Source organism: Mesocricetus auratus, unplaced genomic scaffold, assembly GCF_017639785.1.
Source record: "Mesocricetus auratus isolate SY011 unplaced genomic scaffold, BCM_Maur_2.0 Super-Scaffold_100008, whole genome shotgun sequence".
In the NCBI taxonomy this organism is placed as follows: domain Eukaryota; kingdom Metazoa; phylum Chordata; class Mammalia; order Rodentia; family Cricetidae; genus Mesocricetus; species Mesocricetus auratus.
In genome coordinates, this window is record NW_024429192.1 from 43,235,366 (window position 1) to 43,259,081 (window position 23,716).

The 23,716-nt window shown below is 39.0% G+C and overlaps 2 protein-coding genes across 6 annotated transcripts in view; one reads left to right on the forward strand and one right to left on the reverse strand.

Annotated features, from left to right (window-relative positions):
- LOC121141936 (leukocyte surface antigen CD47-like) overlaps positions 1–19,783 on the forward strand; it is a 44,007-nt gene extending 24,224 nt beyond the window's left edge. Inside the window, exons 4-9 of one of the 5 annotated variants that reach the window (XR_005878912.1) lie at positions 278–385; positions 1,464–1,556; positions 4,573–4,668; positions 5,833–5,925; positions 8,851–8,944; positions 14,074–14,160. Coding sequence is in view for 4 of the 5 variants with exons in the window: in XM_040750729.1 (XP_040606663.1) it covers positions 278–385; positions 1,464–1,556; positions 4,573–4,668; positions 5,833–5,925; positions 14,074–14,264 (581 nt within the window). In the remaining variant the exon portion in view is untranslated. Of the gene's footprint in view, positions 1–277; positions 386–1,463; positions 1,557–4,572; positions 4,669–5,832; positions 5,926–8,850; positions 8,945–14,073; positions 14,344–19,545 lie in introns of those variants that run through there. The other 4 variants (XM_040750730.1, XM_040750729.1, XM_040750732.1 and 1 more) reach the window with 4 other exon arrangements.
- Myh15 (myosin heavy chain 15) overlaps positions 19,126–23,716 on the reverse strand; it is a 127,072-nt gene continuing 122,481 nt past the window's right edge. The window contains exons 40-41 of the mRNA XM_005074780.4: positions 21,815–21,949; positions 19,126–20,147 (exon numbers count right to left, since the gene is read on the reverse strand). Coding sequence (XP_005074837.1) covers positions 20,133–20,147; positions 21,815–21,949 — 150 coding nt within the window. The 3' untranslated portion in view covers positions 19,126–20,132. The remainder of the gene's footprint in view (positions 20,148–21,814; positions 21,950–23,716) is intronic.

Sequence of the window (23,716 nt, forward strand, 5' to 3'; positions counted from 1 at the left end):
AAAGAGTAATATGGAAACTTTAAAAATGTCCCAATGAAGAAGGCTGTCACAACTTCCTCTGTAAAATAGATAAGAACTGAATATCACATTGCTATCTCATATGTATCGCCGTGACCCTATCTATCAAATCCTATTGAAAGGTGTAATTTGATAAGAGCTTTATTCAAGGGTTACCCAGTTTCACTGTATTGTCAGTTTGCATTTGCACCTAATATGTTGTATAAATGCCTTCATTTCTGATTAAGTTCATGTAATCATGTCTGTCTTTTTTTTTAAGTACGAAAATATAAATCCAACCCTATGAACAAGAAAACGATTGTTTTATCAACTGCTGGAATACTGATGACTGTGATCATCATTGTTGGAGCCATTCTTTTTATCCCAGGTAAGATGCACAGGTACTAGGTTGTAGTGTGTGTGGCTGATGTGAGGAACATCCCAAAGGGGAGTGTACTGAACCCCAGATTTAGGCAAATGATGTGGCCTCAAAGAACAGAAAATTTCTCAAGGATCTGGACCCCTGATACCTGAAATTGCTGTGTGCCCAGCATCGTGCTCTCTCCTGAAGCTCTGGTGGGGGTGGGGCAGCAGGGAGAGGGGGTGTTCCAGTCCTGCTTCTTGTAACTCTCAGTATTTGCAGGCAATGTTCAGCTTCCTTAGTGTGTGCTAGAGTAGGTCCCATCTCGACTCTTCCATCATCTGAGTCTTCTGGTTCTCTGAGTTATGTTTGTGTTTTCTTCCTCCCTCACAAAGGCAGGGCCATTGAATTTGAAGACAATTGTTTAACTCAGTCTAAGATTGCCCCTTCTACATCCTTAATTATATCTTTTGTCATACTTATGGGGACAGGAAAGTAAGAATGTAAATAGAACCATCATTCAAATCACTATGGAGGCAAGGCTTCACTGGCTGAGATGGGGAAATGGACATGAACATGGGAGTCATGTCTATCTGAAGTGGTCAGCTGAGAAATGGAAGTATGAATGGGGAATAAGGTGGGGAGCAGGAATCAGATGCAGGGGAGCAAAGGCTGGGATTCAGTGACGCAGACTTGGCAGCTGTGTTTGCATCCAGGGCTGGGGAGGGTCAGGGGGAGGGGGGATGAAATCAGGAGACACTATGAAAAAGCACTTGGCTTGGCTTGGGGACAGGCTGAATGCTGAGAATGAATGGATGGTGGATAGTGAGGGCAAGTTTATTATTTGTAACTATGTAAGGCAGCTAAAGAGTTAAAGCCAAATACAGGTTTTCATGTGAGGAGACTCTGACATTAAAATTTATATCATTCAGTTGGGTCTGAAGTAATTGAAAAATGTCGACTTCCTGTAAATTTGGAAGAAAATATGTTAAACATCTCATACTTTGTGAATGCAGTATTCAGGGTAATACGCTTAATAAATTCAGTACATGAACTTCTCAAACAGAAGGAACACACAGAAAAACAAATTTTTCTTTGTTAACAGGTAGTTATTCAAAAATGAAAAGCTATGGCCTTATTTTCTTTGTTAGTCCTACATTGATGCCTGTTTTTCTTCAGTACTATAAGTTTAAGCCAGGTAAGCATTTGATATTTAAACATGGTTTGGACTACCTTTTCATTTAAAAGACAGTACTTTGGGAAACACATTCTATTCTGTATTTAAAAATTAACTTCCTTATTCTGGAGAATTTCACCCACAGATGCAATGAAGTATGATTATACACCCCCCCCCATTCCTCTTCTCACTGCTCCAATATCCCACCAGCAGGTACCCATCTCAACTTATGTTTTATTTTTTCAGTATGCTAGGAGACTAAGTCCAGTTAGTGCTAACCATGTGTTCATAAATATGAGGTCATCCAACAAAGTGTGGGAAACCCAACATGGACCATATCCTCAAAGAGAATGATTCTCCCTTCCCCCAGCAGTAATCAATCATCAATATCTCTTTAGTAAGGGGTGGAGCCTAGAGAACACACCATCTATGCCAGAATTTTGACTGGCTTGATCTTCTGCTGGTCTTGCACAGGTAACCAGAGTAGCTGTGAGTTCACGAAAGCGATAACAATATCATGTCCAGTGGACACCAATTCATGGCAGTCCTTCCTATAACTAGGCTCCAACACTATTTCTAACTCTTTCAAAATGTTCTATGACCCTACATGGTGACAATGGTAGGTGATAAAGACAGCTAATTTAGGCCTGAGAACTTGGTTTCTTATTCTCACCTCTTTCTTGAGCAAGAAAGAAGCCTCCTGACAAAGGTAGAGAGCAACACAGGCCTTTACTCCTGAAGTCCATTTGTGGAGAGGGAGGAGTGATGAGCAAAGAGCTCAAGACCTTGTTAGGGAAACCCACAGAAACAGTGGACCTGAGCAAGTGGAAGCTCACAGACCTGAGACTGATAGCTGGGGAACCCAGCAAAGGGCTGAACCAGGTGCCCTGAATGTCATAGACTTGGGCAGTCTATGGGGCCACTGGCAATGGAACCAGTATTCATCCCTAGTGTATGAACTGGTTTTTTGAAACCCATTCCCTATGGAGGGATACTCTCTCTGCCTAGATACAGAGGAAAATGCCTCAGTCCTACCCCAAATGATGTGATGGACTTTGATGATCCCCCATGGGAGGCCTCATCCTCTGAGGAGTGGATGGTGTGTGGGATGTGGAGATGATAGGGGAGTGGGAGAACAGGAGGGAGAGGGAACTGGGATTGGTATGTAAAATAAGATTGTTTTTAATTTAAATAAAAAAGTTTAAAAAATAAATCCTTAGAAGGCAATTTGGCAATATGATTATTTAGTAAATTAGCAATAACAGGTTCTACCTTAAGGCCTATGAGCTTCGTAGCAATTTTTGACCAGGATTTTAATACCAGGCATGAAATATCCTGTTGAAGAAGTCTCAAGTCCTATCAGAAAGTGGTTACCCCATAACAGTTGTGTCAATATTGCATCAATAGGTACATATGGCCAGTAAGGTTGGTATTATAGCATGCAGAGTCTAAATTAGTAAAATTGTTGATGACTTTTGCACCCCAGAAACCTACGTAGTACCCTCTGTCAATATGAATACTAGTAGGCAGAAAGGATGTTTTCCATGCATTTTAATACTGATTTTCATAAAATGTGGCTTATTTAAAATACTTTCCATGCTATTCTTAATGACATTTTCCCATAAGGATGAATTCTAAAATCTTCTTAATCTTGAAGGCATTTTTATTTTGTAAAAAGTGAGTTTTATATATGCAGCTCTCATCTAATATACTTGAGGCCAGAAGTATTTTGAATTTCTGTTTTTCAGAGTTTGAGATACTTGCATAAAATGTACTGTTTGAACAGCCTTATTACTTGGGAGATCCAACATTCAATATGCTCCAAAATGATAAAATTTTTACTAACAGATTTCAGAATTTTATGTTAGGATGCTTGGCCTGCAATTCCTTGAGATTACTTTTACATTCTGAATTCAGTGTAGAAATGTTACAAGCAGATTTATAAGTACATCATTTTTCCACCATGTTCTTTATTAAGAAGACTATTTCCATAAGATGAGGTTACGAATCAATAACACTAAACACAGGTTTTTGTTTGTGTGTGTGTGTGTGTGTGTGTGTGTGTGTGTGTATGTTTTGATTGTTTTTGGTTTGGTTTGGTTTTGGTTTTGCTGTCATTGTTGTTGGTGTAGGGAAAACTTAACATATCTTAAGATGGTAGTATGTGTATAAGGAAAATAATCAGTATTTTAACAGTGTTTAAAAGTAAAGCACTAACATTTTTGCTGTTATTAAAAAGTAATGCTACGCTGTGGTGGCACACACCTTTAATCCCAGCACTCAGAAGGCAGAGACAGGTGGAGTTTCAGGCCAGCCTAGTCTACAGAGTGAGTTCCAGGACAGGCTCCAAAGCTACAGAGAAACCCTGTCTCAAAAAAACAACAAAAAAGTCACATCTGGGCCAATGAGATGGCTCAGCTGGTAAAGGTGTTTGCCATCAAGCATGACAACCTGAGTTCAATTCCCAGAACTTACATAGTAGAAAGAGAGGAAAGACTCCCACAAATTGTCCTCTGATCTCCACACACATGCCTGACTCCCCCAACACAAAATAAGTAAGTACTTGTTTATAACATCACTTTTGTGGGTCTTAAGGTCTCCTTGGATTTATAGACACTAGAAAGTTTCCATTTTAAAAAGCATAGATCCTGGAAAAGCACAATTGAGGGTACCACATGTGTAATCACCAAGGCTCCACCAAGGCAATTTTGTGTGCATGTAAAGAAGCCATGCATAACAGCCATTCATGATGTAAGATACAGAAACGCGGTCAAAGCAGCACTGTTGTCATGTTTGGAGTTAAAACTTTCCATCCTGTTCAAAAGACAATGGCAGTAAAATTCTGCTGCACAGGCAATCTGAAACCAACATTTATTGGAAAGGGTAAGCTCACTGGGAAAATGTCTGCCATTTGAAAACTTACTGCAGCCAGTCTTTGTCATAGTGCCTTATTGCTGAGTATGCCAAATGCAAGTAGATGTTACTGTTTCATCAGCATTCCCATCACGCTTCTGCTTTGTCCTTTTCTGTCTCTTAGCTATTGGGAGGACCCTGCATGCCATGATTATATTTACAGTCGTTCAGGCACTGGGCTTTGTACTCATTATGGCAGGAATGTATCTTACTGTAACTGGTAAGAGTCACCTTTTTCTGGAGTCTTGATTTAGATTGGTCTTGGACAGAAATATTAATGTTATTTTTCTTTATTCATAAACTCTATCTTTTTAAAGATGTCTTCAGTTCATAACAAAGCTCAATGGGCGTTACAGAGTTTCTGTGAGTTGCATCATACACTTTTCATGTACTTTTATGGCCACATCTTCTCCACTATCCTCAACCAGAGGCACATTTGTTCTAATTGATGAATCACTGTTTGAAAACCATTATGGTTCTGTTCCCTCTTCATCTGAAGAAAACGCATATGAAATGCATTACTCACTGTGTTTGAATATAGACCACCTTCACTGGTGAAAATCCCTTGACCTACCTGTTTATTTCTTTATCCCCCACAAATCCCTGGCAATACTGACAGTTTTTTCAATTTTAAGAGTATCTTTTATTTGGGAACACATGTTTTATAGTCTTTTTATGTAGGCTTCTTTCCCCCAAGCCTTTTAATGGTTTCATAGTTTACTATTTTTGAGGGCAGAATATTTGTGAGGACACTCGACAGTATTTTTAACTGTGTTCATCTAATGAAGGATACCCTGGTTGCTTTCAGATTTGTTGTAACTATGAATAGAATTTATGTAAACATACATATGTGTTTTTCTGTGGATGTACATTATCAATTCCATTTGAGTAAATACTGGGTTGTACACTAAGGACATACTTAGTTTTGTAATTGTACAAAAATAGCTGCAGCATTTTGCATCACCAGCACCAATGAATTACATTTCTTCCATGCTTAGCACTTACTGGTTGAAGATTTTCTTCCTTTCACTTATCATGTTTCCTCCAGTGGAAATTCGGCTTTCAATGACAGTATGAGAATATTGTCTACATATACTTCATGGCTAGTATCCAAATTATCACAGCTAGACTCACAGAACTTTAAGAGTAACCAGACTCAAATTGTTCAAGGACAGAATTTTCCATTAGTCCCAACATGTTGTGAAAACCTAAGTGTTTTTTCTCAAAACAACTTGGAATAATTTTATTGACTGAATTAATGATAATCAGCATATATAATTAATTTTTATCTCAAAAAATAATTACTTTCCTTAAAATTTGATATTATTTATTTCTTTAATCAGTTTGTATGTATTTATAATATACAATTTCTTTGTTTTTACAGAGTGTGAACCAAAATATGGCCCTCTTCTAATTTTAGGTTTGGCCATAATAACTTTAGTAGAATTACTCGGACTAATTTACATGAAATGGTTGGGTAAGTCCCTTTTTGTTGTTGTTGTTGTTATCCTCTGCCAAAAATTTTAGCTATATAATGGAGTAAGTCTTACTTGTTTCTTCCAGTTTAGAGATAAAGAAATATATTATAGATGCCATGATTATGGGAATAGTTGCAATGAACATGCGCGTACAGATATGCTATCAGCATAACTGTTACTTCAGCTCCTTCAGTAGTAAGATTGCTGGACCAGAGGGTATGCTATCTTTCTTTACTAACTAAAGGTTGAGGTGTCTATGTCTGTTATTGTGCAGACAGAAATTTATGGTGTTATAACATATTTTGACATGAGTTATTGTACTGCTCAATGTTGCTTGGGGTATTTGAAATATTCTGTGGTTCAGAATGGATTTTGGTGACATTCTTTTCTATATCTATGAAGACATTTTGGAATTTTGGTGAGAATGTATTAAATCTTCATATCATTTTGGGTAAAAAGAACCTTGTATAATAATGATGGTTTCAGTTCATGAACACGGAGTGGTCTTCCCATTTGTGTGTGGGCCTTCACTGTTTATCTGCGAGTGTATTATAATTTTGTTGAAGAGGTCTTTCACCTGTTGATTTATACTTATTTCTAAGACATTTTATTTTCTGAAGATACTATCATTGACATTACTTTCTTATTTGTTTGTATGGTTGGTATTTATTTGTTTTGTTTTGTTTGGTTTGGTTTGGTTTTGAGCAATACTGTTCTGTATAAAATGGTAACAGGGTTTCATATATGGGTTTTTCACCCTGCAATGTTACTGAGTTTGTTTGCCCTAGCAAATTTTAGTGGTGTTTGGGTTTTTTTTTAAAGGTTGTCATTTGTTCTTTTTTTTTAGATATTTTTTATTTTTAAATTTAAATTTAAATTGCTTCACATGTCAATTCCAGGTCGCTCTCTGTTTCCCTCCCCTCCTCCCGTGCCCTCCCACAATATCCCCTCATTTTCCCAGGGAGGGTGAGGCCCTCCATGGCAGTGTCCATAGTTTCTCATTTCATCCAGAACAGGGCCTGGACCCTCCCTCAAGAGTTCAGGGTGAGAGTGTATCTCTCATTGTTGGATGGCAGTCCAAAATCCATTTGTATACCCGGGATAAATACTGACCTACTACCCAAGGCTCAATAGATTACCTAGGCCTCCTCACTGACACCCACATTCAGGGGGTCTTGATCAGTCCCATGCTGGCATTTGTTCTTATAGAAATGATTTGGCAGCAAGAGAGAGAACAAGGTGAGGCTGTTGAGAAGGGATATGGTTGTAAAGACATTCTCCTTGAATAAAAAAAGCATGGATGCAGAAAGTTCTGGATAAGAGCTACAGAAGTGAAAAAGAACAGGGAATACCTCTATTAGTGAATTGGAGGAATTGGTGGTCAGAGAATTTGGAAGTATCAAAAAGTAATAATAGCTACAAATGAAATAAGAACCTCAGCTCAGCTGGAGGTTGGAAAGGGGGAGGCTAGAACTTGCAACAGAGGGTACCAAGTTGGATTCTTTATGAGAGTGGGAAGTTGGTAGTAATGTGTCCCAATTTGGGAAAATGGAAATAGGATATCATAATGTTGCATTTAAATATCATGAATCCGTTAATTTTTTCAATATAATTCTTAAATTTTAAGGTTTGTCTAATGGCCTACAGAAACAAACGTGTTTTATATATTATTGACCTACTGTTAGAGTCAAAAACTAATCTAGGAATTGTCTGCAGTCTTCAGAAATAATTAATGTGCCATCTATACTTGTATATTACTTGCAAATATATGTATAAATACACATGAAGACCTTATTTTGAAAATGAGTACTGTTTTACAACATTTTCCCTTTACCAAAAACACTAGTGGCTTATCTGGGAAAGACCGAAGCTATTAACTCAATAACTTTGTCAAACTGAATACATTTCTCTATTTGTTATGTTTAAATATTGGAGGCTTTAATGTTGATAAGATCTTCTTGCAAGGTTATATATTCAATCATTTTTCTAATATTTAAACTATAAAAACAAAATGATAAATGATTAACCTATGAGGTTTTATTTTGAAAGAATAAACTAAAAGAATTTGGTATTGCTTTTGAGGATAGTGTTAATCATTCTAAACTCTCCTGTCCCACCACAGACTTAAAATATATTCTGCTGACAGTATTATCTCCAAGCTGGTTCCCTGTAACTTTTCTTTTTAGAGGATTTAAACCAGTTATAACCATTCCCTTCAAGGAGCTATGTCTTAAAGAGTAAAAACTATAATCTCAGCCTAAAGAAAAACAGATATATCTTACAGACACTCACTATTTTGTGCATGCAGGAATTTTGTCATCCATATTTATCACCTCCTTAGTGCTGGAAATTCTTTGAAAATTGTGATCTTGATGGTGCCTTTGACTGTATTTTATGAGTAGTGATTACAATTAAAGCCATAATTAATATTATCAGCACATGAATTGGCTTTAGCATATTTTACTACAAAAGCAACATGTGTCATGTGTAGCAAGCTTCATACACAAGAAAGCTATTATTTGGAGGAGCATTATGTAATCAATGCCAAATGCATATTCATGAGCAGCCATTTCTAGCAGCTGTCATACAGTGTGCACTGCTCCAGATGTGAGGTTTGCCCTCAAAGCTTAAATTCTAATGTACATGTAGCAATGGACCTGTGAAGGGCTATGTGCAAAAGTGTGTGTGCTATAAAAGAAAGACCATGACATTTAAAAGTTGTATTATGATCTAATTTTTCTTCCATGTTATATTAAGGTTTCCATGCTGCTGTACTTTGATAGCATCAGGTTTAATGTTTAAAAGAGAAATGATTTATACAAAAGTACAATAATTTAATCTCTTAGAGTCAGACACTATGCTAACTCCCAATTCCTTTATACATTTAAAATTCACTGCATGCCTTTCTTGCTTCTCTTTGGCAGACCCACTGATAGGGTTTATATAAGACACCAAGGCAAGCACTGACAGTGTTGTCTTTCATCCTCATTATCACACTTTATCTCAGTGGCTTTCAAGGTAATTTGATTGGATATTATTTTTAAAGGAATAGAAAAGATTTTCTTGTATTTATGGATCTGTGTGTAAAAAAGTTGTATGTTCTGATGCCCATGCATACCTAAGATTGTGTCAGTCTCCCTTAGAGCTGGAGTTACAGATGGCCCATCTGCACTCTGGGATCCTCTACAAGAGCATATTTTTAAGTTATCTCTCTAGCCCTGACACTCAATTTAAAAAACAAAAATCATGATGGGGCTGGAAAGATAGCTCAGCAGTGAAGAGAACTTGCTGCTCTTCCAGAGGCTCCAGGTTTAATCCCCCAAGACCCACATGGTGACTCAAACAGTATCTATAACAGTAGTCCCAGGAGTGGAAGGGGGCTGTCTGATGCTTTCTTCTGTCCTCCATTGGCACTGCACAAATTTGGTGCACATGCACACATATTCAGGCAAACACTCATATACATAAAAATAAATAAAATGTCACCAAAAACAATCAGGGGAAAACATGAAGGCAACTCCCAATACCAGGAACTATGCATCGCAATAGCATAGAGGAGTAAAATGCCAGGATTTGTAGTAGAAGGCAGAAGATGTGTTGCTGGTACAATAAAGAAACTAATGGCATGGTCACCCCATGATATGGCCAAAGGAAAGGTTTTACTGTAGAAAGAGAACAGCCAAAGGCGTCTGGAGGAGTCCAGAACAAAGAGAAAAAGAAGTAGACTAAACATGGAAAGAATACTGGTCTTTGGATATAGCAAGGCCTATCTGTGACAGAGAAGAGAATAGTAGGGAGTTGGAGAACTGGCAGTGAGCATACCTTGCCATCATGCTAGGGTGGAGACTCTAAGATGTATAATAGGTACTGTGATACTGAGGAAATCTGGATGATAGAATGGTCTTCAGTATGCAGCCACAGGTATATGTCAGTGGAGAGCCATGTGTCTCCTGCCAGAGGTAAGGGAAATGATTCCTTTTGTCAGATGCGAACTAGTTTCACAAGTTCCTGAGGAATACTGATTTTTACCTAGCCACCAGAAATTCTCCTTATTTCTGAATATTTGGGCTGCCTTTTGGAATTTGGGGAAATTGGAGTGTCCTTTGGACCTTGCAGAAGAAGGCAAAAGTCAGATGGCATCCCACATCTTTCTAAGCAAACTAAGCCAGGGAGAGTAATCTGCAGCACAGTTTAGCCCACAGAGCATAAGGGACAGGTGACTATGTTAGAGGAGCAGCAGATGGCAGTTGACTTTAGGGCATTGGCCCACCAGGAAACAAAGCCCTGATGGGTAAATATCAGATAGGCAAGGCCCAAGACCATCGTTCCCAGAATGTCTTTTATTCTGCTATGTTTTCACATGTTTGCCACTGCCATATTCTTCTGGTATCTGGAATAGTGTGAATGGGTGTGGGAGATCCCCCACTGCCCTTAATGCAGTATGATCATCTCTTGGAACTATTATGAAGATGATTTTCTCCTATGCTGTACTGTTTAACTGAAGTAATGATTTTATTCAATAATAGTGTTAATTAAAATAAGCTGTGATGGCTGAGAGTCTTTAATAAATACAGTAAGGGATTATGATAGAGGTTAGTTTACTGTAAAAATTAACATAGGTAAAGGTAGGATAAAATGTTGTCTCTGCATATAATAAAGCAGAGGCTGCAGAGAATAAAAATAAAGGAAGGAAACGTCACATAGCTAGAACACATGAATTTCTATTGTGGAGCCATATAGACTGTGGCTTAAGTTAATGATTAAGAAAAACAACTGAGTCCCAGTAGCCGAGCAGCTTATATTCTTTTAATATTAAAGTTGGGAGATGTGTTCACAGGTTTTGGAGTTCATCATATCTGAAACAAAACTTGGGAAATAACTTAAGGTTAGACTAAGATGATTTTGTCAAATAGCTTTGATATGAAAAACCCAAAAAGACAATCTCAAGGTTTAGAAAGGCACATAGTTGAACGGGGAACTCTTTAAGGTCAGAGAACAAGAACAAAGCAGCCCAATTATTATTAGCTGATAAGCCTTTCTTGCTATGATGGGTTGTTAACTAAAGGTGATGATTAATTCCTTGTGCCCATTTCTCCCTCATCTTTCTGATATATAAAAAGAAACTGTTGATGAGCCCTAAGAATTTAAAATAGAGCTGACTGGTTCTTTTTAATATATAAAAGTTTAGATTTTTTATAAAATTACCTCTTGAGATAAATGATAAGACAATTGGTCCTTTCTTTGTAGCCACAATATGCAGCCTATCAGCGAAGGAAATGGCTAAAAAGCATGCCTTGTTTGCTCACATCCTGTTAAATCTATGACAAGTTACTTAGATGTAAATGCAGGTGGATTCTTGGGATGACTTTGTTTTAATCATGTAAGGGAGATGACAAACACATAATCACTCACTTGAAAGATAGAATGCAACCACATTATAATTTCCATATTGCCTTAAAGATTTTGTTGGGATATAATAAGCTATAGAGGAAAATTAAAGGCAGAGAATAGAGAATACAGAAGAATAAAGAAAAAGTCTGAAGAAAACCATCAAAAGAGTGTGTGTCTTTTCCCTTATCCCCTTAGATTAAAAAAATCTTAATACATGGACCCCATGGATCTCTGGCCCCTGCACTGCTGGAAGCTGGCCCCTCAGGTAGCAATAATAAATGGCAGGTGGAGTCTGAGAACTGAATGAAAAAAAAAATGAGGACATAACTTCTCCTAGGTTTGGGTTGAAGAAGAGAAAGTTTATTGTGGATATGAGGTAGAGCACAACTAGAGGCATAATAGAGGATTCCAGACTGAACATAGCCAGCAGACTAACCTGGCCATGTGAAGAGGTGGGGGGAGAGCAAGAGAGGAGGGAGTACAGAAGAGAAGAGCCAGAGCCACAGAGAGATCGAGGAGCAGAGTCAGCTGGGAACCAAGAGGACCAAGAGGCCATGAGAGCAAGTGGACACATACAAAGTCAAAATGGATAAGGTTATATAGGGATCAGAGAACCTGGGGGAAGAGATATATAGCTCAGGTGCTGGGGATTTCAGGACAAAAGGCAGAGGAGTCAGAGCTCTGCAAACACTATTGGGGAGTCAATGTCTGCTTTGATATGTTAAATAGGCACCTGGGGCATAGGTTAATAGAGGAGCCATACGTTCCTTTTGCCAGAGATAAGGAAAAAGACTCTTTAGTCTCCCAGGGAATGCTAGCTTTTGTCTAAATACAGTCTTTGGGAAAAGGAGTTTCTTGAGACAAAAGAACAACAAGCTGAGAACACCCTACAGAGTCCATCTTGTAAAAGACCTAGAGTCCATCATGGTCATCTGCACACACATGATGTAATTCCCATGCAAGAAAACAGAATGTGTCTAAGTAGATAGACAAGCAGTTGAGTTCATACAAGAAAGAGATCACTAGAGAGTAGGCCGAATAACAAGTAGGTGATCTATGAGGAACACCACCATTGGAGGTCAGCTAAAGACCACTGAGCCAAGCAAAGTGTGTATGTATTCCTTGAGTCCCAGTACTAGAGAGACAATAACAGGTAAATCTTTATGAGTTTGAGGCCAACCTGGTCTAAATGGTGAGTTCCAGATCAGCCAGGCTGCATAGTGAGACCCTGAACACACACACACACACACACACACACACACACACACACACACACACACACACAGACAGACACACAGTGTTACAAGGTTCATGCTTGTGAACCAGCACAATAATTAAAGGCGATGACTACCAAACCTGAGGACCTGAATTCAATTTCCAGATTCCACACTGTGTAAGGAAATATCAACTTTCACAAGTTGTCCTCTGATGTCTACACAAATGCTGTGGTATGTACATGCATGCATGAGTGGGTACACACACATGTAAAACAAAGAAATGTGATTTTTAAAAAACTATTAAGCGTTTATAAAGGTGAAAGCATCATAAAAGTCATCCCATCTCCTGACCAGAGACTTACGTCTCAGTCTTTATCAGGCAACAAAAAGGGGTTTTTCACAGCCTCTCATTTTCAAATAACCCAGGTCAATGCAGACTAGGAGGGTCTTCCCAAACCCTCCAAGAAGAAGACTGTAGCAGGAACACCTGATGAACCAGCCTACTGTCCTCTTAGGCTTGAAAGCCATCTCATAGTAAAGACAAACTAGATTCATTCCTGTTTATGATTAAATCTATTTCTGAAGAATAGGGCTATGCCCTGTTTATAAACTTAAATACAAATGGTTCTATACTACCTGTTCCAGGAAATCATACCTTTCTTTCAAAAGGTTATTATGACTACCTGTTGTTATGACTACCTTATGCACACCTTACAATCATGTCTTTGTTTTGGGAGGAAGTTATGACTAACTTGTTCTGTTTAGGTTCTGATTCTGGAACCCTATTTGCCTCCCAAATCCTCCATTTGGAAATCCCCTTACCCCTGAGCTATAAAAACCTTGTCTTCCCCATATTCAATGCTGATCTCTTGAGCCCCACATTAAGAGGAAGCAAGCCATATACATGAATAAAAAAGCTTGCTTTAATTAATTTGGCCATGATGATTTGGGTCAGTGGTCTTTCTCCCTGAATCCTTGGGATTAACACCACCAGCAGTACAGAGACCAGGGTGAGTAGCCTACAGCTTAGAGATCTACTCAGCCAAAGTGGTGGCAAACTAAATCGAATTAAATAATCTTCCCTCTTTCTTGGGGATATTTCTTAGTATGAAAGGAAACTGAGAAGCAGCTATAACCTTGAAGTCTTTTTGTTTCCCAAGGGAGAAAGGTATAGAAACATTAGAAACCAAGCATAACATCTTAGTCATTCCTTTACAAGAGTATAGAATTTCAGAATGATTCAAAAGGTAAACAGATTAAATTTTCATTGCATATGAAATACTATATTATAAATATTATAAACAAACATTATAAATACTATTGCTATATTGAATACCGCTTTATACGTAATAAGAGTATGTTCATAAAGCTGATGTCTTTATGCAGATAGAGATACTCATTTTAAAGATTACCCCAGAAACAGCTTTCATCTTGAATTATCTCTGTGCTGTATACTTCTCACTAATTGGCAGAATATAGATCACAAGATGAGCTAAGCTGACCTTTAGTAACTCAGGCTTTCTATACTTCTACCTTTAGGAATCCTAAATCCAACAATTCTAGTCCAGACCAGGACGTCAGATGTTTGCACTATTCCAAGTGACACTGGGTCACCTGTTGTTTTTCTCATCGCCGGGATCTTCTTGTTCCCCAAGGACACTGTTTTCCCCAAGCTAGTGTGGACTTTGGCATTTCTTCAAGTTCCAACTAGAATGCTGGGCCAAGGCTAGTTTGCAGTCTTAATTATTACTTTGTAAAAGATGCTAATTCCTTGATTGTAACAGAAAACAATAGAAACTTTAAAATCCACAATAGGCTCATTGCATCTCTTTTCCCTCCTGACCTTCATCTTAACCCAGAGTCCAGTAGGTTATTTACAGTGTCTATAGGTTTCCCATAGCAGAGACACTGAGACAGGGAGACATTTATGTCCACAACAAAGACTCCTGTCCAGCCTGGACTCTTGGCTTTATTTTAGAAGGGCCTTTCCATTAGGGAAAGCAGATGTTTTGTTATGATTTGATTTATTTTGTTTTGTTGAATTTCGCCATCAATCTGAAACACAAAACTAAGTTTAAAAAATGACTCCCCAACTCCCTACCCACACCTTTTCTTTCTTTTCTTCCAGTTCACAGATTCTATTTTTCACAGAACCGAGGCAGCGCACAACTTCCTGGGAATTTTTGGGGGGATGGGGGTGGGGGCGTGTTTTTTCCTAGCTTAGGTGGCTTTATTGATTTGACCTTTATGATTTTAAGGATAAACTTTCCATTTAAATTGAGAAGATACAACAAGGTTTATGTAATTAATATAGAGTTTGGGCTTTGTCCCAAGGTACACCATGTCCTGCATATTAAAGATGACATGTGACAACACACACATGTTGCTGGGTACACGGATGAGTTTGATATCCTGAAGAGTTATTTTTTAGAACTGCAAACTTTATCAAATCTTTTCAGATGTCCTTCATTGCCAGCTACCTGACCTCCAAAAACTGACCAGGAGTAAGCGATCAGACTCGCTAAGCCATGTACAAGCACAGTCATCGAAGCACAAGCTACTATTTATAGTTTTGTTTGGTTTTGTTTTACCAGTATATGAAAGAATGAATATCAGTAAATGTTCTAAAAATAACACGTGCTTCTACCACAAAAATTATTAGGTATCACAGTGAGTAACAGGAGGATTCAATCGCTCCACACTGACAAAGAGCTGGAAAGAAAGGAGACTTGAAACAGCTGCTTCTGGGTTTCCACAGGCTCTCCCTTACCCTCACACCTACTGGCCCAGGACCTTCTCCAAGCTTAGTCTGTTTGGTCCTGCTTAAAGCTGCAGTGTCTTTTTGGGTTATTTTAGTTCAACCATTCATAATTTCAAAAAATAATTTAAGCTGCTTGCTAGGAATTTTTACTAACATATAAAAGGATAACTTAAAATGCTGTAGTCATGAGCTGACTTTGTTGTAGAAAATTATTTTAAGATGTGTTTCATCCTTTTATGTTACATTTGTTTAACTCTGTGAAGCTGTGTTACTTCACCTGTCTAAAACACCTGATTGGTCTAATAAGGAGCAGAACAGCCAGTAGCTGGGCAGGAGAAAGGATAGGCGGGACTGGCAGGTTGAGAGAATAAATAGGAGGAAAAAGCTGGGAGGAAGAATTCAAGGAGCAAGAAAAGAAGGGGCAAGCCACCCAGCAACACAGCCAGACACAGAATGTGAAGGAAAAAAAAAGATACACAGGAATAAAGAAAGGTAAAAGTCCAGAGGCAAAAGGTAGATGGAATAATTAAGTTAAGAAAAGCTGGCTAGAAACAAGCCAAGCTAAGGCTGGGCATTCATAAGAAAGAATAAGCCTCTGTGTGTGATTATTTGGGACTGGGTAGCAGGCCCTCAAAGACCAAAGAGCCTAAAGAATAAAGAGTAAAAAACAACACAACTTGAAATAGTTATGACATTAGGAAGAGAATTTGAACTGAAAGTGACTTACTTGTACAAAAATGAGATCAAGTTCGTTCAGGACACAGAAATCTAAGTGCCAGGTGGCCTGAGTGCTGAGAAATGACATGAAGATCTGTGTACACCTTGCAGTATATCCAGGCTGACTAGTGTCAGCTCCTGGGAGCTTGTCCTCATTCCATCACTTCCCTGAGAAGGCCTGAGGTGTCATGGGGTTAATCTACATTCCATGCCCCTTCCACGGGTTTATCATTGATACTCACCTGTCACCAACACTTACCTCCCCCCCCCCCCCCCCGCCACCACTCAGGAAGAATGGGATTATGGTTAGAGTGGCACCTGGAGGAGGCATTTCACCAGTTCTGACAGTGTGGTTTGCATAACAGCAAGGCTAATTCCCTTGCTTGTTACTACCATCCCTTAGCTGGGCAAAGGAGTAAGAGATAGTTGTTCCCTTGTATTCCCTTGCACTCCCTTGTACTTTATTGGTATTCACTCTTTCATATACTGTCTTCAAATGAATGCTCTTTCCTGGTTTAATGGGGTGTGGTATCATGAAGCTTAGGAAGAATACTTTATTATATTAGAACTCTGTGTGACAGGATCCAACAGGAAACACATGGATCATTCAAAATGACAATGTGAGACCAGAAGGCAGAGCATCCATCTCCTTTAAGACTAGAGTACCTGAACCAGGGGCAAACTGAGACATGAAGTCACAGGGCATTGCAAACAGTGCCCAAAATATAGAATGAGGGGGTCATATAAAATCGCTGCCTGGTAGGCTAGTGGCCTTCAATGTGAGGAATCAACCAGACCAAGATGACCTTAAAGGGAAGGAGCTGGAAAAATAATCACCCAATGGAACTCCAGGCAGAGGGCAAAGGGAACAGATGCCTTGATGGAGTCCAAATCAGTGAGACTCTCTGTCAGTGAGCATAATGGATTCTGGTTTAGAGCAAGCAGTCTGGAGGCATACATAAAAACGATGGAAGGGTATTTCCCAGATAATAATAATGTTTATAATTATTAATTTAATAACTATTCCTATTACTAATAGAGCAATATTGTATACTTCTGCAGTTAGATGGGCTAAACCTATATTTGGAGCTATTTTTGTAAATCCCTCAAGGAGTAGCCTATTGGGGACCCTGGTTGTAGTGTCCTATTCAGCCTCATTGCTTTGTGGTTTTCTTTTTGTTCCTTTTCTACCAATGTTTTTAAAAGCCTCTGACTTAGTGTGTATGCAAGAAGCCTTATCTCAAGGAACAGAAGCATAAATTCCCTTGAGAAATGATGTTGAGATTTTGACCAAGAACCCAGAAGAAACATATTTCTAGGAGCCAATTCAAAACCCAACAATTGGTGAGAACAATTGGAAATCACACCAGGGAAATGGTGACAGGCCATAGCCTGAGACTGAAAATGTGTATTTAATAGGATATTTCACTCTTCCTGTATATACATGGTTACTTTAGCTTAATAAACTAGATTTAGGATGGTTAGAATTGGAGCTCCCAGACAGTATCAATGTTAGCAGCTCTAAGACAACTCTGGGAATGGTTTTATCACCTTAGGACTGACTTATCTGGGGGTTGAGTTATACCTGGAAAGACCAGGACAGCAAAGCTTGTGACCATGGCCATGATAAACGCCTGTCTTATGGACATATTGGTAATTAGCCCTCTTATGGACCTAGGTTTGCATATATTTTTTATGTATGGAGAGATGATAGGCCAGCTGCAGGCAAAGTCCAAAACCCTAAATTTTATATTTTTCTTTCTTTTTTTGAGATTATAATGTTGTTACACCATTTCCTCCTTCAAAACCTTCCCATATAACCCTCCTCTCTCTCCTTCAAATTCATGACCACTTTTTCATTAATTGATGTAGCACTCATGCATATATATGTGCATGTATATACATATGTATATACATATATATATGTATAATGTGAAAGTGTCTAATGTAAATGTTTGTTAACTCACCACTTAAACCAGGATAGCTGTGACCTAATAAAGATTTTAATTGGGTAGTTGATGAGAAAAAAGCAAAACCTGAAATGACGAAATTTTTTTCTGTCAGCTGACTTGAGTTTTACAGTCTCATACCTTGTACCTGGTTTGTTCATTCCTAAGTGCTTATACTACAATGTGTACATAAACAGTAAAATTAAAAAATAAAAAATAAAAAACCTAATTCCCTGTGTAAAGAAAAACTCCAGTGAGATACAATTTAAGTTTCTTAGTAATCTTGGATTCTTTTATTTAATTTTTCCCAAATGAGATAAATTTTAATTAATGAAAAATTAATGATGAATTAAAACTGAATGTCTTTGAGGCTGGAGAGACGCATCAGTAGTTAACAGCACTCACTGCTCATCTAGAGGACTGGAGTCTGGTCCCCAGCACCCATGTTTTAAAAAATGGATGTGTAGTCTCCAGCTGAAGACTCTGATACTCTGATTTTCTTGAATGGTGTGTAAGAGACAGTCATCAGATTTTAGGATTGGCAGGGTGAAAACAGAAAATCTCTACTGTCCACTTTAAGACACAGAAATGTTCCTTAAATGGGAATATTAGCTAACTGCAGAATAATTCAAAATATATTTTATGTAAGTGTTTAACATTACTCCAGAGTATTGCTGTCACGTGTTACTTGTTTAGTGAGGAGCCCACTGCTTTAGATTCAGCACAATAGGCTTCCCAACAGCTCACCCATTTACTCCTCAGACCCTCTCCCTTATATCTCAGCTCTTTAATTTGGTGTACCATGCTTCGAATGACCTTGACATTCTGAAGGATCAGCCCTTCAGGACCCTTGACATCCCGCTGCCTCAAACTCAGAGTGAGTGTCAGAAGGAATGAGACGTCTGATTGGTTGGATAGGAGGAAGTGTTCCTGGGGGATTCTGGGAGAATGTTGATTTCAAAAAGACAGAATGATAGTCGTAAAGAGAGAACTCTGACAACTACTGAGATTTTTCAACAATGAGAGTCAAATATAGACACCGAAGCCCATATGCAGAGGATGCCACACACAACTAGACCTTGCTCCTTTGGCAGCACTGGAACACAGAATTGATCTTAAAGCATCCCATGTGAGTGTGGTTGGGTGAGATGAAGAGCCACTGAGAACAACAGAAACAACATTTATTGTTGGGAGTGAGCTTTACACACGGCTGTGAGTGCTGGGCCTGAAGGGCCTGTAGTGAACTTCTGGGGAATGAGGGAGAGTTCCACACTCATGAGAATGGAGCAACCCTGTAAGGGACAAACAGTTTCCAAACTGCCTCCATTCTGGTTTCTATGGCAAGGCTAGGTGTCCCACAAGTGAAGCTGGTGTTGGTTGCCTTAGAACTGCCCACATGCCTGCAAAGCTGAAGGAGACTGGCAGGAGGTAAGGGGACAAAAGGTCCAGGGTAGCTGATTACTGATAGCTTGCCTTGGGTCTGGGATAGCATTTTTTTAACTGTCATAGTGCTTGAGACTTTATACTGACCTTATGCACACAAAAGTGAAACTTGTCCATTTTTACATACTATATCTGCTATAGGCTTTTGCTTGTGCCCAACCATCCAAGGGAAGAAATTCTGGAACATGCCCCTCCTGCTTAGCTCCTCAGCTACAACCCAGAGCCTGCACAACCTGTCTCAATGACATGAACTCTTTGGCTATAGTCTACACAGGCATGTAGCCTACATGTGTCTTGATTAGGAAAGTTTACCTACAGGTTCAAAGACCTAACTACAGCAGTGCCTGTTTCCAAGAGCTAAGAAAAATTTTGTCAATTGTCATCAAGACATAGGTATGGTTCAAGCAAAGCTAAACAATTTTAAAAATCATTCTCCACCATGTATCAGACTCCATGGATCATAGTCTTAGTGCTTCTTCTATGAGTCATGTGCATGAAGATACAGAAGAAGGAATAAAATGCTCTCTTTTCTAACATCCAAATTCAGTCTTGTGTCTGTTTAGTCTTTTCATGTGAAATTTTAGGAGAAAAGTCTCATGACATTGAGAACCAAAATCCATCCATTAATCCAAGGAGCAATGCTATTCCCTTGGATCAGCACATTCCACATAAATGTTATTTCTTAAGGGCTTTCTTCCAGTTGTTGCCTTTTTATAAAAAGAAACTCCTTATTCTTCTCGAACCTGGAAAACAGAATATATGTCAGTGTCTTCTGTGCAATTCCAGTGACTTTGAGGAGTGCAGTACATGCAGACCCATGTGAGCCCCTTCCAGAGAAAAGCTGGCCCTAGCAGCTCTCCATGGACTTCAAAGGGAGGCAGGAAATTGAGGCAATTATCTGTCTAGCAGAGCAGGCCCTGGTGACTCACCCCAAGGACATGCTGTCACTCTCCATCTCTGCCCCCCTCCCCACATGGGGAGAAGATTCTGCAACCACATCACTGGTTTGCTCCTGACACACAATTGCACCAGGAAACCCTTTCCCTGCATTTCTGACAGTTGAGAGATTTTAGGCTTTTCTTCTGTGAACGGGAGCAATTAGTCACCACACTGCCCAGCAAGGTTTTCTTGTTCATCTCCTGCCAGAAGCAATTTCTACCTCACTTGTTTTATTCATCCTTGGACACAACCATGACAAGGTGAAATGCATGGGTGTAGTTTGGACCCCTGTGACCTCCTGCAGCTGAATACAACTGGAGGACACAGGAAGACCCCCCCCCCCAGCAAACCCTTTATATGGCCTTGCTGTGCAGAATCTGCACAGGAGCCCCTGAGTCAGTGTGGTAATGCTTCTCCAACTGAGGCAGCATTCAAGCCACTCCCCTAGAGCTATCCATTCAGGGCTAAACTTGAGACAGCTGTTCAGGCAGCGTGAGACCTCTCTGGAGCTGCCAATGACTCAGGCTTCTCATCCTTCGATTTCCACATCTTCCTTGCAGCCAACTTCTAGCCTCCTTCAACAAGGTCGATATTTATTATTGGCAATCCTATCAGCTTACCTCGAGGGACTACTGGTAATTCATTTACCAGAAGTCAGGAGGCTAGGCATGTACCAATTGTTGAAAATGAATGGAGGGTGCCATCTGTGCTGGAGACTGTGCTAACTGCTTTTCAGACACTTTAGAAAAGGTAGCTACTATATTATCCAATTTCTTTTAATTCCCTTCTCCTAAAGCCAGATGCAATTTCAAAAATGCTTTTCAAGGAAAACCTCAGGAAGGAAGCAGACACTCTGTGGCCCTGCCCAGCATACATGTCTAGTTCACTGTCACCCATTCTTCCAGTTTCTCATTACTGGCTGCCACTACTATGTTCCAATGACTAGTCAACTAATCACAGGGACATGGGAAGATGTTTCTGTGCTTTGGGGAAAAAGCAGAAGATGAATTCTGAGATCTAGAAAGTGGAAGTTCACAATTTGTTGTCATTGCTGAGCTCACTTTTGACCACCTTCCCCCTAGGTCTCAGTTTTGACCTGATATGAAATCATGAGCCTGTCTACTGTGAAAAGAGTCACTCTGAATTTCAAGGCCCATTTTTGCTTTAAAATCACTTTTGCTCAGTAAATTCCTGAGTATTTGGCACAAATGAATTAAAGGTCTGAGGCACAGAGCTTACAAACCTGGGATTAAACATTTGAAGAATAAAACAAGAATGTTTTTCTACCTCCAATGCTTATCAGCGCTATATTACCTGGACAAACAGAGCTTAATAAATAGGGAAATAATTTTATTTTGTTTTTTTGGGCTGTTTTAAAAAATAAAAAAGCAAGACATTTCTTGCTACAGTAATCCACACAATGCCATGAGTTCTAACAACAGGCCATAAGGCGTCTCAGAGGGGACTGTACCTTTTTTTCAAGCTCCTTTACTTTAGCTTTGAGTTTATTGACCTGAGATTCGGCTACCTCTGCCCTCTCCTTGACTTCGTTCAGCTCATGTTGCTGCTTCCTAATCTTGGAAAGGTATTGATTAGCTTGAGCCTCCTGGAAAAAAGGAAAACACAGAAAGTGAGGATGTTGCCATTCCATTGTATTCTTTGCCCTGAAATGAGAGACTAAAAACAAAAGGATATAAATTCATCCCTGAATAGAATATGTTGTTTTGGTATAAGAAGCACAGATAGGATTTAAGAGTAGCAATGGAAGCTGGAGAGTTGACTCGGCAATTCAGAGCCCTTACAGCTCTTCCTGAAGAACCAGGTTTGTTTCTTTCTTTGTTTCTTCTTTTTATTTATTTATTTACTTATTTATTTACTTATTATTTTTTATTTTGTATTTTTGAACAATTTATACATACTGGTGTGTGTTAGGCTGTATTGCCACAATATTAGGTGTGGTGATTAATCTGTGATAGACAATATTTCTCTTCCCTTTTCCAACTCTCAACCACCACTCCAACTCACACTGTCAAATGATACTCTTGACTCCTGATTAAAAATCAGAAGCTTAGCCGGGTGCTGGTGGTGCACTCCTTTAATCCCAGCACTAGGGAGGTAGAGGCAGGTGGATCTCTGTGAGTTTGAGACCAGCCTGGTCTACTAGAGATAGTTCCAGGACAGCCTCCAAAAGCCAGAGAAACCCTGTCTCGAAAAACTCAAAAACAAAACAAAACAAAAAATCAGAAGCTTAATCCAGAGATTAAGTGCTACTAAGGTATTAAAGTCTGCCCAAATACTTGGTAAAAGTGAGAATGTGCGTGAATTACCTTTGAGATAATGTGGAAATATGTAGATTGTATCACAGAATGTTTGAATTTCAGTGAATGAAATGTTTTGAAGCAACTTGAGACAGTAAATATCAATTATTTCCCACAAGGACAGACGTGTTGAAATAACAAAGAAAAGGATTTAGGAGAACAAACCATCTTGGGCTTCTGACCATTCAAATGAAAACATCTCACTGTTCTACCAAAAAAACAGTGTTAAATAAAGAGATAGCAACTATGAGCAGTTCTGTGTGTCTTTGTTTGACTACTTGTGGTCAGGGTTGTATAGGGAAACCCAAGTCAGATGTCTGTTTGTTCATTTACCCCAATCTTTCTTGTCGGTATTTAGGTTTGGTGGGTTCCTGAGGTTTGAAGACTTGACTACTGCTTGCTTTTTATGAAGTGGTCAGCCCATGAAGCCACATCTATCTCCATTATCACTTAGGAGAACCCCTGAAGGTTGTAATTGTTACTGGTGTCTTAGGAAATAGGAAGCCTACTTAAGGATGTAGTTACCAAGAATTTCCATCAGTGGGAAAGGTGAGGGATACATTTCTTGGTTGGGGATGTCGAGACAGAAGGGCAGCTTGTGCACAAATGAGTGAGTTAACAAAGAGGACAGCACAATTGGAAATTTCTGAATACACACAGGGTAGCTCACAACTACCTATAACTCCAGTTTCAGAGGATCTAATGCCCTCTTCTGGCCTATGTAGGCACCAGGAAATCATTTAAAGATTTATATAAAATCTTTATATAAAGATCAATGATGATAAACTGCTCATACCTATAGAGAAAAATTAAATTAGAAACTTTTTTTAAAGAGTAGGAATGGAGACCCATTTTGCAGCTGTTGTCCCCTGGAAATTCAGAAAGGGTGTTCCTTTCCACCAAGTTCAGGTCGAATAACTTCAATAAACTAGAGCGATCACAATTATTGGTTTAAAATCACACTCAAATCATAACCTACCCCCAGGTATAAGTGGTTGTTCTTTCAATCTATGAACCAATGAGTAATTCTTGGACACAGCACCAAACCAATCAAT